Raw genomic sequence first — 15817 nt, 5'->3', positions numbered from 1 at the left:
TTACTAAATGTAAGAAATGGGTCCAGTGAGCTCCATGCATCCCTATTTCTACAGCCTCCTAGCAATATCCTATATGAGCACCTATGGCAAGTACCCTCCACATCTGGCAGCTTCATGTAGCCTGCTGTCTGTTTTACATTACATTGCCTGATTAAGATGGGTGGTGCTCAATCCATTATACAATGAATAGGCTCCAGTGTGCATTCAAGTATGCGGCATAGTTTGGATACTCCACTCACGAACGAGAATCAAACTCTTCGACTGCAACCTGATTCACTTCTTTGGATTATATGGATAATAAGCCTGATGACATCCTATTTTATCCCCGTTGTGGTTATGGATTTCAGTTGCATCCAAAGATGAGGCCGCGAGGTTTCCTGTTTTTACACTCTAGATGGGATGTGTTTAATTCCGTAATGAAGTCAACACATGACACTATTGTAGATGACTGAACGCAATGATTCAGCTGTGGTTGATTTACTCGCAGCGGTAGTTTGGAGGCGCCGCGCATCACCAAAGCGCTCTACTGAGAATCCCCCACCAGGACGACGAAAACAGGCTGTGAAGAAAACAGGCTGTGAAGAAAACAGGCTGTTACACGGAGTGCAATCTCTGTCCAACGGGTGTACTATCACAAGAACACTTACAAAGTATTTGCTACAGTTGGTTGTCGGTTCTTTATTTTTAATTTTGCGGAAGGAGGCAGTTGGACAGTATTATTTTGGCGGAAAGTGAACGGAACTACCGGGAATGACTGAAGACTTGTAAAGGCAAGTCATTTCTACTAAGACTCACTCACATTGTTATTATTATTCTATATTATACTATCATTATTGTGAGTCTTTGTGGAAGACTTAGATTTATTTTCAAAACAAAAGTTGAAAAAATATTGACATGAATGTGCAATGTAGGCTATTCAGTTTGTTTCTCGTAAAAATGTTGGACAGTATACAAACCTCGCTCAATGCGCTTTCAAGAAGCGGGAATGTGTTGCATCGATTTAGTCTTTATTATAGGCTACATCATTATCACTTCTGCAGATATTTTTGGTAAATCAGTCATATGAGAGCCAACAATGCATTGTATAGACTACTATAGTACRAGTATAATCCCTTCCCACTGGGCAAAAACTGGCCGACTCGACTCAACGTTATTTCACGTGATTTCAACCAAAACAATCAATGTGATGACCAACGTGGAGAACTGATTGGATTTACTAAAAGGTCACCATCTTAAGTGCATATTGTCTATTTTTTACCCAACTTTTAACCTAAATCCAATGACATGGTGACATGTTTAGTTTATTTCACTTGAATACACGTTAGTTGAAAACTCAACCAAATGTAAATCAAAACTTGACATTGAACTGACTGAAGTCTGTGCCCAGTGGGTTGTGATTTATGTAGTCATGCATATGTTAATGAAATCATGTATAGAGGAGTAAGGCTGATAATGGATACCACTGAATTATACCCGTTTATTTTTCTTGTAAAGTCGATGGGGTTAGGACGGTTAATAGCCTATTCATAAACTACTCATTCATATATTTAGAACTTTCTGTAATAGATTTCTAATAAGTTCAACCAAAACTTAATATAATCATTTATACAACTAACAGCATTTATGAATCCACAGATGCTTATTCTGCATTACACGCAAGGGGTATAGTGCATTCGAAGTAAGCAGAGTACAAATTATACAGTGGTCAGGGGTCTCTTTTTCACGGGAACTCCTATGTGTCCACGAAAACAATTTATGGGCCTAATAGTAAATATGTAATTTAACGGTAAAAAAGTTGTACCTTTTAATGAGGCATGAACACAACCAGTTACGATGTTTTCATCTGATTGTCAAACAAATCACTTCAAAAAGTAGGTTACCTGCGCATGTTCCGCCACTCCAAAACAATTCCAGAATCCAAACAGTGCACTGTGCACCTGCCATTTGTTGAATGGTAAGAGACATCTGTTACAAAACACCAAAAAGTGTAATGACATTCTGCGATTGTCATTAGGTCTACACTCAAATTAATTGATGTGTCTTGCCGACAAAATGACATTTTTTGTAGAAAGAAAAGTGGGTACACCTGAAATCCATGTGCAGCATCACAACAAAAAGATTCACCCTACACATTAGCACCTTCTTCGGTTGTCTATCTACGTCCGATTCTGATAACACGCGGCAAAGACACAAGTTGGCAAAATCCAACACATGCCACACCACAACATATTCCAGCAGATGAGTCGCAGCYGTGCGGATTGCCTCCCATTGAAATTAACTTCCGGCAGAACGCATAGAGTTTGACACAGTTGGTGTACAAGAAAGCCTCACACACAGTTGGTGTACAAGAAAGCCTCACACACAGTTGGTGTACAAGAAAGCCTCAGTCCACCAGATGCGTCAACTCTTTGTGTTCAGACGGAAGTCATGCCTTGTCAATGGAGCAGTCCACAAAACTGTGTTGGGGATGCCGCACTAGGCTGCGCTCCGTTCTGTGTACCGCATGCGTTCAATATTTTCAATTTGTGCGTCGCTTTACCGTGCAGTGGTACAAACGGAAGTTCATAAACAGTCAAGCTAGCTAGATGTCTAACTACAAAGCTAACCATTTTGCTAGATAGCTTAGCTAAGAAATTACCAGCACATAGCTTCCACTTTCCAGTTTTGTTATTTAACAGTCAACTGACCATGTAATCCAATCTCATTGGTGATGTGTCTCCATGCAGCATTTTTAGCATGGCAGTCCGGATAGCAATCTGCGCTTTGGTCGAACACGGAAGGAAACCCAGAGACGGCGAAAATAACCTTCTCCATTCTGCAGCCTTGCGAAGCACATGTGCATCAAGTATGGAAAATGCGGACTAGACAGCAAATGTGCAAGGCAAAACACCTTGCGCATCTGGTGTACATAATGCGTTACAACGCGTGCACACAGGTTATTGCTGTACGGTACTTTTTACGTAYTCGTATATATAATGCATGCATTCATAATACATTGCAGGTGGAAGACCTACTCTTAAAGTAGCTATATGATGTCTGCAGTGCACATATGACTCTGGYGGGAAAGTTGATGCAGAACTGCAGCATCATATTTGGAGATAATCAAAACAGCACTATATATACAGGATCAGTTTGGATACACCTACTCATTCAAAGGTTTTTATTTATTTTTACTATTTTCTACAATGTAAAATAATAGTGAAGTTATCAAAGCTATGAAATAACACATATGGAATCATATAGTAACCAAAAAAGTGTTAAACAACAGATTCTTCAAAGTAGCCACCCTTTGCCTTGATGACAGCTTTACACACTCTTGGCATTCTCTCAACCAGATTCATTGTTTGAATGGTAAGATGCCAATCTTAGTCATCTGGAATGCATTTCAATTAGCAGGTGTGCTTTGTAAAAATATATATTTGTTGAATTTCTTTCCTTCTCTGCTACAGAGGATAAATTCATTAGAGTTAACTGCACCTCAGATTTCAGCCTAAATAAATGCTTCATAGAGTTCAAGTAACAGACACATCTCAACATCAATTGTTTAGAGGAGACTGTGTGAATCAGGCATTCTTGGTCGAATTGCTGCAAATAAATCACTACTAAAGGACACCAATAAGAAGAAGAGACCTGCTTGGGCCAAGAAACACGAGCAATGGACATTAGACATCTTACCATTCAAACAATGAATCTGGTTGAGAGAATGCCAAGAGTGTGTAAAGCTGTCATCAAGGCAAAGGGTGGCTACTTTGAAAAATCTCAAATATATTTAGATTTATTTAACACTTTTTTGTTTACTACATTCCATATGTGTTACTTCATGGTTTTGATGGCTTCACCACTATTCTACAATGTAGAAAATAGTAAAAATAAAGAAAAACCCTTGAATGAGTTGGTGTGTCAAAACTTTTGACTGGTACTGTTTATCAACTGTGGCCACAGACACAAATCTGATAAAATATGCTCATTCATTTATTTTCAGGAAATATCTGGTCCATGGAAGTTGCATTGTTTGTAACAATATAGTAGCAGTGAGATGTGGATATATTATCTTTACATATTTTAAAGGTAGTTTTTATCGCAATATCAAATCACTTCTGGGTAACAATTAAATACCTTACCGTGATTGTCTTCCATTAAAATGGTCAAAAAGAAAAACAATTTACTTCTTAGCAAAGAGAAATTTCTCAAGCACAAATTTTTGCTAGGACTTTCTGGGAGTGGTCTTAATGTGGAGGGTAAAACTGAAAACGAGTTATTATTAGCAGAGGTTTGGAACTCTCTTTCTTATTATCAAACATCTGGTTTTCCATGTGTTTGATACAATTCCATTCCATCCATTATTATGAGCCATCCTCCCCTCACCAGCCTCCTCTGATGTCTCCCCTGTGTTTAATTGCAAAAGCACCAAAGGGAAGGTGGAAGTGTAGTCATTGTACTTTCAGATTGCTGCATCAGTCACAGTAAACATTCAATAATGTCATGTTCTGAAGTCTTCCTCATTCAAATGGAGCCCCATCAGGTATGTTTCTCCTCTTGTTGTTCTTGTCGAAAGACCAAATTGTACATAATCAATGATCATCCATCTCCACAGAGGATCATTAGACGAGACGTCGTTAGACCACAATATCAAGTTGATTGGGTTTCTGCTGCTATGGTGTCCTCAATCAAACTGCACAGACTACTTCTGAAAAATCTTGCATTGAAATCCATAATCCATGTAGCAACTTGCCCCCACATTCTATCTCTAACCTCTATATAACAGCTCCAATCTGAAGTAGTTTAGCAGTCAAAGTTGTCAACACTATGCATGCTGTGGATGGCTATAGATGTTTGTCCCCATAGACAGCAACCTGGTCTCAGAACATTTTGTATTATTCTGTAAGTAAATCCAAGACACTCCATTTAGTACGATATGTCACGTTTGGTATGGGTACATAAGACAGATGGTTACTTAAATGGTGTGTCTCGGATGTACTTTGAAAATTCTGATGTATGACAGAATTCTCAAAGTACATCACAGTCAATACTTCATCATGCAATTCACTGGGTTTGATTAAACATCAAGCATACAGTCCTGATTATTTTGTTGAATACCAACAATCACCTGTAACTTCAGGTCAAGAGATGTATAGTGCAGGCAGCCAATCAGAGAAAAATAATACATCCACAACGCACATTTGACTAACATGGTCTTAATCTGTAAACTGCATTTAATCTTATATAATTATTCATGAATTTACCGTAGCCTATTAAAGCAAGCAAATGCATTCCAGATTCAAGTCAGCCACAGTAGCCTGCAGGGGGTGGGAGCACCTGCCTAAAGTTATATGCTATATTTACTTAACCTTATCYTTATTATTCCCCTGAAGAATTATGCATTTGCTGTCATAGTGAATGTGTCACTATTTTGGGGGATTTTGCTAGATTCTGCTACCACTTTTCAAGGTCATGTACAGTTCTTTATCTTTATGTTTTCTCCTTTGAATATGTTCATTGGAATTTCTTCCTTAACATTGTGAGCTATAGTAGAAGTTCTGCTGTTCAGAGTCAGACTCTTCTGCCCTGGCATGGACTGCTCATCAATTATTCAAATAAACCTACATTTTCGAAGAAGTACCGTATTATACATAATATACTGTATGTGTGGTACTGTATATCAAACTCCCCAGTCCACACATACAGTGCCTAGTGAAAGTACACACCCTTTGTACACATCCTTTTCTAATTCATTATATTGTGTGGTGTTTTGTSGTGTCCCTTGTCAGAAATACTCAAGTTGTAGGACCTGCCAGTGTTTTACTCTTGATTGGCAGACAGTAGGCAGACTTTTTTGGTTGGGGAAAGTCATGATAATCTGCTACTGGAAGTAACCCCTAAAGGTGCTCCTGAAATTAAATATAGCAAATAACTTTAGGCAGGTGCTCCCAACCCTGCAGGCTACTGTGGCTGACTTGAATCTGGAATGCATTTGCTCACTGCCTGCCCTCCAAGGACACCTACAGCACCCGATGTCACAAACTTCTGTTTGTTTTAGTACTCTGAAGAACATTTGGTCTTGTTTTACATGGAGAGCCTGGTACCTAGGCTTAGGCTGTAATTGTATCGAAACTGTGCTACTGGACACCTAGAGCATAGAAAAACATATATTCTCACGTTTTTTTGAGAGAAAATTGCAGACTTATTTTTATTCTGTTTCAGATTTTAGACTTTGTTGAAGGGCTTTGAAAACGAACAAACTATTGTGGGGTGTGTAATATAGTTTCAACACAACAAGGGAAAGATTGGCTTGCAACAGGCCTTCAGAGTTAAAGCAAAAGTTGACCTTTTTTCATGTCTGACTTGTCTGACTTGTAAATGGAGGTATGCTTTCTGAGGGGAAGTAGATTTTGAAGGCAGAAGTGCCACTCAGTGTAACGTCTGCTTCCAACTCACACTCTCAAATTCGTAGATCTCCTGAACGCAGCTCACTTTCCAGCCCACTTTCCAGCTCACGCTCTCAAACACATAGATCCCATGAACGCAGCTCACTCTCCAGATCCCAATCATCTGAATTCTGATCACCTGTTCACACACCTGCATGACATTTACACACACTATTTAGTTCAGTTCTTTGCACCCCATCATTGTGAGGTATTGTTTGTTTTGTTACATGTACTACTCGAAGCTCTGGTCATTTCCGTATTAGTATCATAGTTTTTGGCCATCCTCACTAACAATGCCTTTTTGCCTATTCCCTGCCTGTACTGTTACCGTTTTGGAGTCCCTGTGTATGACCTTCTGCCCGTCCCTGGACCCAGCTACCTGCCTCTTCCTGATGTCCTTTGCTAATAAACACCTGCTGTGCCCTGCGTTTGAAACCAGAACTCTGTCTCCCATCGTATTCATTACACTAAGAATTGCCTGGCTGGCTGCTCGTTCTCTTAGCGGAGCCACACCTTCAGAGGTTGGGGGTGTCTGCCATAGGATTCACTGCACTGATTCTGGCCACAACAAACAAACTCCCCAGTCCACACATACAGTGCCTAGTCAAAGTCTCTTGCACAGTCATCATATTTTGCTGCCTTAAAAATTTAATTTAATTTTTTTCCTACCGATTTACATAACCCTGTATTGTGGTGGCTGCATCATGTTATGGGTATATGCTTGTCACTGTCAGGATCTGGGGAGTTTGTCAGGATATAAATATGGAAGGAACAAAGCACAGATAAAACGTTAGAGGAAACCCTGCCCCAGTCTTCTAAATACCTAACCCTGGGATAGAGTTTTATTTTTCACCAGGTCAATTAAACAGATTTTAATGGCAAAGACACACCAGAATGGCTTTCCAATAGATATTGAGGGTTCCTGAATGGTCCAGTCTCAGTCCTGACTTAAATCTGATTGAAATTCAGAGATAACTCAAGAAATCTGTAATASATTTTATGTTTTTGCAGGTGATTAAGATGTTTGGTGAAGTATTTCTCAAGTGAAAAAATGTGCATGAAAACCTCTCATTGAATGACAACAAACATTTAATTGAAGAATCCCTACTGTTGCCCAATCACTGAAGAAGGGGCTTAGACTTCCACTACCGAACTTTGGCTTGCCTCCAGAACATTTTTTGTGTGCACAAACCGCTGAAAAAACCCTTATGGAAGACCAAAACGAAGACCAAAATGTCATCATAATAACTGTTTTTGATGGAAAGCATGCAGGCGCCTTAAGGGCTACGGTGTGCCTCCCTGCTGAAGGACCTACTGGCCAGCAGAAAGGGATTTCACAAAAGGATTATAGTGTTTTTTTTGTGTGTATCTGTATCTCTCCGTGTGTGTGTGTTTGTGTGCTTGTTTAATGGATGACTCACGAGTCCCAGCAGTGACTTCCTGTATGACCACCAGAAAATTGGGGTTCTTTGTTTTCAGAAATTACTGTGTTTGTGTGCATGCATGTGTGTGTGATCTTGTGTCTGGTTTGTGAGTATTTGTGTGTCCAGTTTCTGCCTTTGAACTCAAAACAGTGTGCCTAAAACACTAAAGAACATTGAAATGGTACCATTGGTCTCTCTGTAAAGTTATGTGCTTCTTCTCACGATAAATCTAGTAGTGATTTCCAGTCATCGCCCCCACACTTACTCATAAATCCCCCTCCCAATTCACTGAAGGAGCTAATTTATGTGTGCCTATAGGTTACTCCTTTGCCTCGTGCAAAATTTGGTCATGCAGAAACGAGAGACCAAATGTGTGACTTTTTATGAAAATTTGGGAATAGTTGGCCAATCAAACATTTCTGGTTGGTCTCAAGGAATGTAAAAAAGTTAGGAAGGGAGACATTGAAAATCAAATTGAGAGAAGTAGCAGAAAATATGTTGAATGAGCAACTAATAAGCATGGATCGCCTCACAATTTTGACGAAATTATGTTATATCTTTCAGTCTAATATTGCTATTTACTTTGTAGATCTTCATCAGAAGCAGCTTTTTGTAGGTAGTTAACTGTCCTCTCCAAGTTTAGCTCGATTTGAGACCGAAAGGATTTGACAGTGATTGGTTGACGAAATGACATTGGCCTACGTCTCGCCTTGCGCTGTGCTGATTATCAGATCTTAACAACAATTGGATAAGTGTTTAACATCTCCAGTACCACATCCTTGTGATATACTGTATATCTTGTKAAAAGCGCAATGTGACTGCAAACAGAGACAAGATGACGAGATGCTCATGTTTCCGCCCTAACAATGGGAGTTGTTATCCCAAAGGCGGGAAGGCAGTGGACCAGCTTAGGTCCAAAATAAGACAGTAAAAATGCATTGGGCTTATTTTGGACATATTTTGAATTTGTTGATCAAATGCCGGACATGTGGTCACCCTAGGTGAGATGGTGCAGTGTGTGGAGGGAGCGATAGCCAAGGACAGTAAGCAGGAAACTAGACTGAACCCCATGGTGACTAATCTGGGATTTATTCTTCATGGCCAAGTGTTTGATTAAATTCTCTCTCTTATCGCTGTCTTCCATTAGAGGCAATATACAGCACTGAACATCATGGAGGTACAGACTGATAATTCAAGACATGATTGAGTTTTACGAATGCAGTAATAGAATGTGAGCTAGTAATCAGGTGTGTTACTGCTTTTTCTTTTTTCTTTTGGCTCCCCAGGAAGCGGCTGACACTCCTAATCATGGCTCTGATAGGAAATGAAACCTCAGCTCGCCCCGATTATGTTCCCCATTACCTCCTGGCGGGCGACCCTTTTGCCTCCAAGCTGTCCAAGGAGGCCGACATCGTGGCTGCTTTCTACATCTGCATCATAGGTAAGTGTCAATAAAGTACAGGGATGTAGACTGCATAGGGAAGTAGACTCATCAATAGACTCACTGATATCCTCTGCTCAATCATCTCCCTTGAGACATAGCCTAACCGGTCTTCACCTCAAGGAGAGCCATTCTGATTCGATTATGTTTGCAATCAATTGTGATTCATCAAGGTTGTCCATTGTCTACCGATGTAGGATCTTAATTTGATCACCCTGTTGCAGGACACCTTTCCGTTTTAAACTTGTAGTGTATTTGAGGWTTAAAAAGGCTTCGAAAGTTTTACATTTTCCACTTCATTTTCCCTTATGAAAAATGTATCAACCGCTACAAAAATGTCCATTCATTATAATCCACATAATAATTCAAATTTTCCTGCTAAGAGACTGGCTCAAATTAAGATCCTACATCCAGTGCTTGACTTGGGCAGGAGCTCACCAGAGCTGAATACTGCTTATGCTCCTCTTCCTCCTATAGAATAGAATATTAGCTCAAAAGTATTCTGGAGCTCCTGCACCTAGATATAAACAGTACCGGCACCCAAAATGAGTACCGGCACCTATTTCAGCCCAAGTCAAGCACTGCCTATATCTGTAAGACATTGTACATTSAAAATGTATTTGAAAAGGGATAGAAGGTTATTTTCTTTTCGAATGTAGAAGATCCTATATTCAGTAGCTTTTCAGCTTTGCTTCAATTGATAGCAATAATCTGGTTGTAATGATTCCACATACTTTTCCATCACTCATTGCACCTTTTCAAAGACGATAGAAAGTTTAATTTATAAACGTACCCCTCTCCTCCTCTATCAATTTGTGTGTGGACCAAAGGGAGATGTTACGTGGACAACATGAAGAGTACTGTAGCTGTTGCCTACGTTACAGAGAAAGTGGATAAAATAGACATACATCTACTGTATAACCTGCTATTATCAGCTATGTGGCACATTGACATGAAAGGACTTTAATAGAACAGTCAAGAGGTGGCTGTGTATCAGCAGTTAACATGCAGTTAGAAAGAGATGCCCGTCTCCTTATATAGACAGACTCCCCACTGGAAACCACTGTGTGTTTCTCCTCTAAAGGGTACAGTAGTAATTACAGGTTATTTTGTTGGCTAAGTTGTCTAGGTTGGCTAGGTTGGCTAGGAAATGGAAACCCTCTTTGAAGCCAACTAAAACGATTAAAATGACAGTTTGACAGCAATGTATCACACAAATGGTGATGGTTAGTGGTTAGTCTATTAACAGGTTAAATGAATTCTAATGTGCCCCTGCCTTTCTATAAATGTTATCACATTAAGAAAGGTTTGAATGTTCATGCTAATTAACACAGTTACAGGACACAAACTGATCTATGACAGCCTCCAGACATGTTGACTATGGGCTACTGAGTTGTAAAGGCCACTATTTGGTCTGCCAGACTGCACGGGCATAGGGGACTGCTTTTACGGCTAGGGGTTCCGCTAGCGGAACGTTTCGACAACATCCGGTGAAATGGCAGAGCGTGAAATTCAAATATATATACAAGTGCAATAAACCAAATTAAAACTTAACTTCTTGTTAATCTAGCCACCGTGTCATATTTCAAAAATGCTTTACGGCGAAAGCAAACCATGCTATTATCTGAGGACAGCACCCCATCAAACAAACACATGACAATCATAATTCAACCCGCCAGACGCGACACAAAAGTCAGAAATAACGATATAATCCATGCCTTACCTWTGAAGATCTTCCTCTGTTGGCACTCCAATATGTCCCATAAACATCATAAATGGTCCTTTTGTTCGATTCATTCCGTCGTTATATCTACAAAATGTCAATTTATTTGACGCTTTGATAAAATAAAAAAACGGTTCCAACTCGCGCAACATGACTACAAAATATCTAATAAATTACCTGTAATCTTGATCTAAACATTTCAAACAACTTTCCTAATACAACTTTAGGTATTTTTTAACGTAAATAATCAATCAAATTTAAGACGGGATAAACTGCGTTCAATAGCGGATAAAAACAAAGTGGAGCGACCTTTCAGGTCACACCCCAACCACAACAGTACACTAGACTAGACCCTCATTCTGAACAGCCCTACTTCTTCATTTCTCAAAGGAAAAACATCAACCATTTTCTAAAGACTGTTGACATGCAGTGGAAGGGATAGGAACTGCAAGCAAGTGCCTTAGAAATCTAGATCCACATAGAAACCTCTTGGAAACACTGTCACCTAATTTTTTTTTATCCTGGATGGTTTGTCCTCGGGGTTTTGTCCTGTCAAATAAGTTCTGTTATACTCACAGACATAATTTTAACAGTTAGAAACTTAAGAGTGTTTTCTATCCAAATCTACCAATTATATGCATATCCTAGCTTCTGGGCCTGAGTAGCAGGCAGTTTACTTTGGGCACGCTTTTCATCCGGACGTGAAAATACCGCCCCCTAGCCCGAAGAGGCTGTTCAGAAGCCAGACTGCACGGGGCATAGGAGACTCCTGTTAGAGGCTGTTCAGAAGCCAGACTGCACGGGGCATAAGAGACTCCTGTTAGAGGCTGTTCAGAAGCTCTCTGTTGATAATGTTCTGGCATCCTGATTGGTCAACAGCTCTGATGAGCTTTCATTGTGGGATATCATGCTATATGATCACCAGGTTGTTTGATCCATCTGTCAATCAAGAATGTTCTTCTATCAACCAATGTTAATCAACATACATTATTGTGGTCATTCAAGTACATAACACTTAAATGAAACCTTAGGAATTTGAATGTTATGATATAAAATGTATTCGAAGGATGTGCTTAGATCGATTATCAACAGATTGATTTAGGAGAGGAAGGTACTGTAATATGGAGTGATGTTTGCTCAACATCAAAGCTGAATACATCCTACTTTGAAAATGCATTTAATGTAGACATAGCTTTAGCTACTGGATGGAAAAATGTGAATTCAGGGATAAAGTTCCATCTTTTTACTGTTGGCGTTTTCTGCTGRATCCACCTCATTTCTGCATGCTTTTAAAACACGGAAGCCAAATGAGGAAACTATGGAGACAACTTCCTCTGTGCTTGTGCATTATCATAACTCATATCTGCGCCACTAGAAATCCCTGCAATTGCATTATTCTGTTAGCTGATACATCCTGTCAAAATACCAGTAGTGGTGCGTGGGTAAAATCACTGGAGAAGCCATGCTAGAAAAAATATCCATATTACAACCTATGTGTTGTGATTTAAATACACTGCTCAAAAAAATAAAGGGAACACTAAAATAACACATCCTAGATCTGAATGAATGAAATATTCTTATTAAATACTTTTTTCTTTACATAGTTGAATGTGCTGACAACAAAATCACACAAAAATGATCAATGGAAATCAAATTTATCAACCCATGGAGGTCTGGATTTGGAGTCACACTCAAAATTAAAGTGGAAAACCACACTACAAGGCTGATCCAACTTTGATGTAATGTCCTTAAACAAGTCATAATGAGGCTCAGTAGTGTGTGTGGCCTCCACGTGCCTGTATGACCTCCCTACAACGCCTGGGCATGCTCCTGATGAGGTGGCGGATGGTCTCCTGAGGGATCTCCTCCCAGACCTGGACTAAAGCATCCGCCAACTCCTGGACAGTCTGTGTGCAACGTGGCGTTGGTGGATGGAGCGAGACATGATGTCCCAGATGTGCTCAATTGGACTCAGGTCTGGGGAACGGCGGGCCAGTCCATAGCATCAATGCCTTCCTCTTGCAGGAACTGCTGACACACTCCAGCCACATGAGGTCCAGCATTGTCTTGCATTAGGAGGAACCCAGGGCCAACCGCACCAGCATATGGTCTCACAAGGGTCTGAGGATCTCATCTCGGTACCTAATGGCAGTCAGGCTACCTCTGGCGAGCACATGGAGGGCTGTGCGGCCCCCCAAAGAAATGCCACCCCACACCATGACTGACCCACGCCAAACCGGTCATGCTGGAGGATGTTGCAGGCAGCAACGTTCTCCACGGCGTCTCCAGACTCTGTCACATCTGTCACATGTGCTCAGTGTGAACCTGCTTCATCTGTGAAGAGCACAGGGCGCCAGTGGTGAATTTGCCAATCTTGGTGTTCTCTGGCAAATGCCAAACGTCCTGCACGGTGTTGGGCTGTAAGCACAACCCCCACCTGTGGACGTCGGGCCCTCATACCACCCTCATGGAGTCTGTTTCTGACCGTTTGAGCAGACACATGCACATTTGTGGCCTGCTGGAGGTCATTTTGCAGGGCTCTGGCAGTGCTCCTCCTGCTCCTCTTGCACAAAGGCGGAGGTAGCGGTCCTGCTGCTGGGTTTGTTGCCCTCCTACGGCCTCCTCCACGTCTCCTGATGTACTGGCCTGTCTCCTGGTAGCGCCTCCATGCTCTGGACACTACGCTGACAGACACAGCAAACCTTCTTGCCACAGCTCGCATTGATGTGCATCCTGGATGAGCTGCACTACCTGAGCCACTTGTGTGGGTTGTAGACTCCGTCTCATGCTACCACTAGAGTGAAAGCACCGGCAGCATTCAAAAGTGACCAAAACATCAGCCAGGAAGCATAGGAACTGAGAAGTGGTCTGTGGTCACCACCTGCAGAACCACTCCTTTATTGGGGGTGTCTTGCTAATTGCCTATAATTTCCACCTGTTGTCTTATCCATTTGCACAACAGCATGTGAAATTTATTGTCAATCAGTGTTGCTTCCTAAGTGGACAGTTTGATTTCACAGAAGTGTGATTGACTTGGAGTTACATTGTGTTGTTTAAGTGTTCCTTTATTTTTTTGAGCAGTGTATTGTCACGTTCCTGACCTGTTTTCTCTTGTTTATATGTATTTATTGGTCAGGGCGTGAGTGTTGGGTGGGCAGTCTATGTTTTCTATTTCTATGTTGGGTTTTGTGTTCGGCCTGGTATGATTCTCAATTAGAGACAGGTGTGTATCGTTTGTCTCTGATTGAGAGTCATACTAAGGCACCAGGGTTTCACTGGTGTTTTGTGGGTGTTTGTTTCCTGTGTTAGCGTTTGGGCCACACAGGACTGTTGCAGGTAGTCACGTTCGTTGTTTTGTTTATTTGTAGTGTTTTGGTTTGCCATTAAAATCATGAATACCTCCTACTCCGCATCTTGGTCCGATCCATGCTCCTCCTCGTCTGAGGAGGAGAACGACATTGACAGCCGTTACAGAAACACCACCAAACCAGGATCAAGCGGATTGGAGAAGGAAGGCAGGAACAAAAGCAATGGAGAGAAGAGGAATGACATGGAGCAAATACTCAACGGAGAAGGACCCTGGGCTAAGGTGGGAGAGAATCGCCGCTCTCGGGAGGAGAAGGAGGCAGCCACAGCCCAGGAGCGCTGGTATGAGGAGGCAGCACGTAAGAGAGGCTGGAAGCCCGAGAGCTCACCCAAAAATGTCTTGGGGGGGGGGGGCTAAAGGGGAGTGTGGCGAAGCCGGGTTGGTTACCTGAGCCAACTCCCCGGGCTTACCGTGGAGTGAGAGGGCGTCGTACTGGTCAGACACCGTGGTTATGCGGTAAAGCGCACGGTGTCCCAGTACGCGTGCTTAGCCCAGTGCGGGCTATTCCACCTTGCCGCACTGGGAGGGCTAGGTTGGGCATCGAGCCGGATGTCATGAAGCCGGCACAACGTATCTGGCCTCCAGTACGTCTCCTCGGGCCGGCGTACATGGCACCAGCCTTACAGGTGGTGTCCCCGGTTCGCCTGCATAGCCCAGTGCGGGCTATTCCACCTCGCCGCACTGGCAGGGCTACGGGGACCATTCAACCTGGTAAGGTTGGAGAGGCTCGGTGCTCAAGAGCGCGTGTCCTCCTTCACGGTCCGGCATATCCGGCGCCACCTTCCCGCCCCAGCCCAGTACCACCAGTGCCACACCACGCACCAGGCTTCCAGTGCATCTCCAGAGCCCTGTTCCTCCTCCCCGCACTCGCCCTGAGGTGCGTGCCCTCAGCCCGGTACCTCAGTTCCGGCACCACGCATCAGGCCTATTGTGCGTCTCAGCCGGCCAGAGTCTGCCGTCTGCCCAGCGGTGCCTGAACTGCCCGTCTGCCCAGCGGTGCCTGAACTGCCCGGCTGCCCAACGCCGTCTGAGCCATCTGTCTGCCCAGCGCCGTCTGAGCCATCCGCTGCCCAACGCCGTCTGAGCCATCCGTCTGCCAGCGCCGTCTGAGCCATCCGTCTGCCCAGCGCCGTCTGAGCCATCCGTCTGCCCAGCGCCGTCTGAGCCATCTGTCTGCCCAACGCCTCTGAGCCATCTGTCTGCCCAACGCCGTCTGAGCCATCTGTCTGCCCAACGCCGTCTGAGCCATCTGTCGCCCAACGCCGTCTGAGCCATCTGTCTGCCCAACGCCGTCTGAGCATCCGTCTGCCCAACGCCGTCTGAGCCATCCGTCTGCCCAGCGCCGTCTGAGCCATCCGTCTGCCAAGCGCCATCTGAGCCATCCGTCTGCCACGAGCCGTTAGAGCCGCCCGTCTGTCCCGAGCCGTTAGAGCCGTC

At 42.8% G+C, this 15817-nt stretch overlaps 1 protein-coding gene across 2 annotated transcripts in view; it reads left to right on the top strand.

Moving 5' to 3' along the window:
- The first annotated feature begins 553 nt into the window (after nucleotides 1-553).
- The window catches only part of LOC111973184 (opsin-5), a 50504-nt gene continuing 35240 nt past the window's right edge, over nucleotides 554-15817 (top strand). For both annotated transcript variants that reach the window (XM_024000457.2, XM_024000456.2), the window contains exons 1-2: nucleotides 554-770; nucleotides 9136-9290. In XM_024000457.2, the coding sequence (XP_023856225.1) occupies nucleotides 9158-9290 (133 nt within the window). In that variant the 5' untranslated portion in view covers nucleotides 554-770; nucleotides 9136-9157. The remainder of the gene's footprint in view (nucleotides 771-9135; nucleotides 9291-15817) is intronic.

The sequence above is a fragment of the Salvelinus sp. IW2-2015 genome, linkage group LG14 (assembly GCF_002910315.2).
Source record: "Salvelinus sp. IW2-2015 linkage group LG14, ASM291031v2, whole genome shotgun sequence".
In the NCBI taxonomy this organism is placed as follows: Eukaryota; Metazoa; Chordata; class Actinopteri; order Salmoniformes; family Salmonidae; genus Salvelinus; species Salvelinus sp. IW2-2015.
Note: the sequence above shows the minus strand (reverse complement) of the source record. Positions and strands in the feature narration are given on the sequence as shown.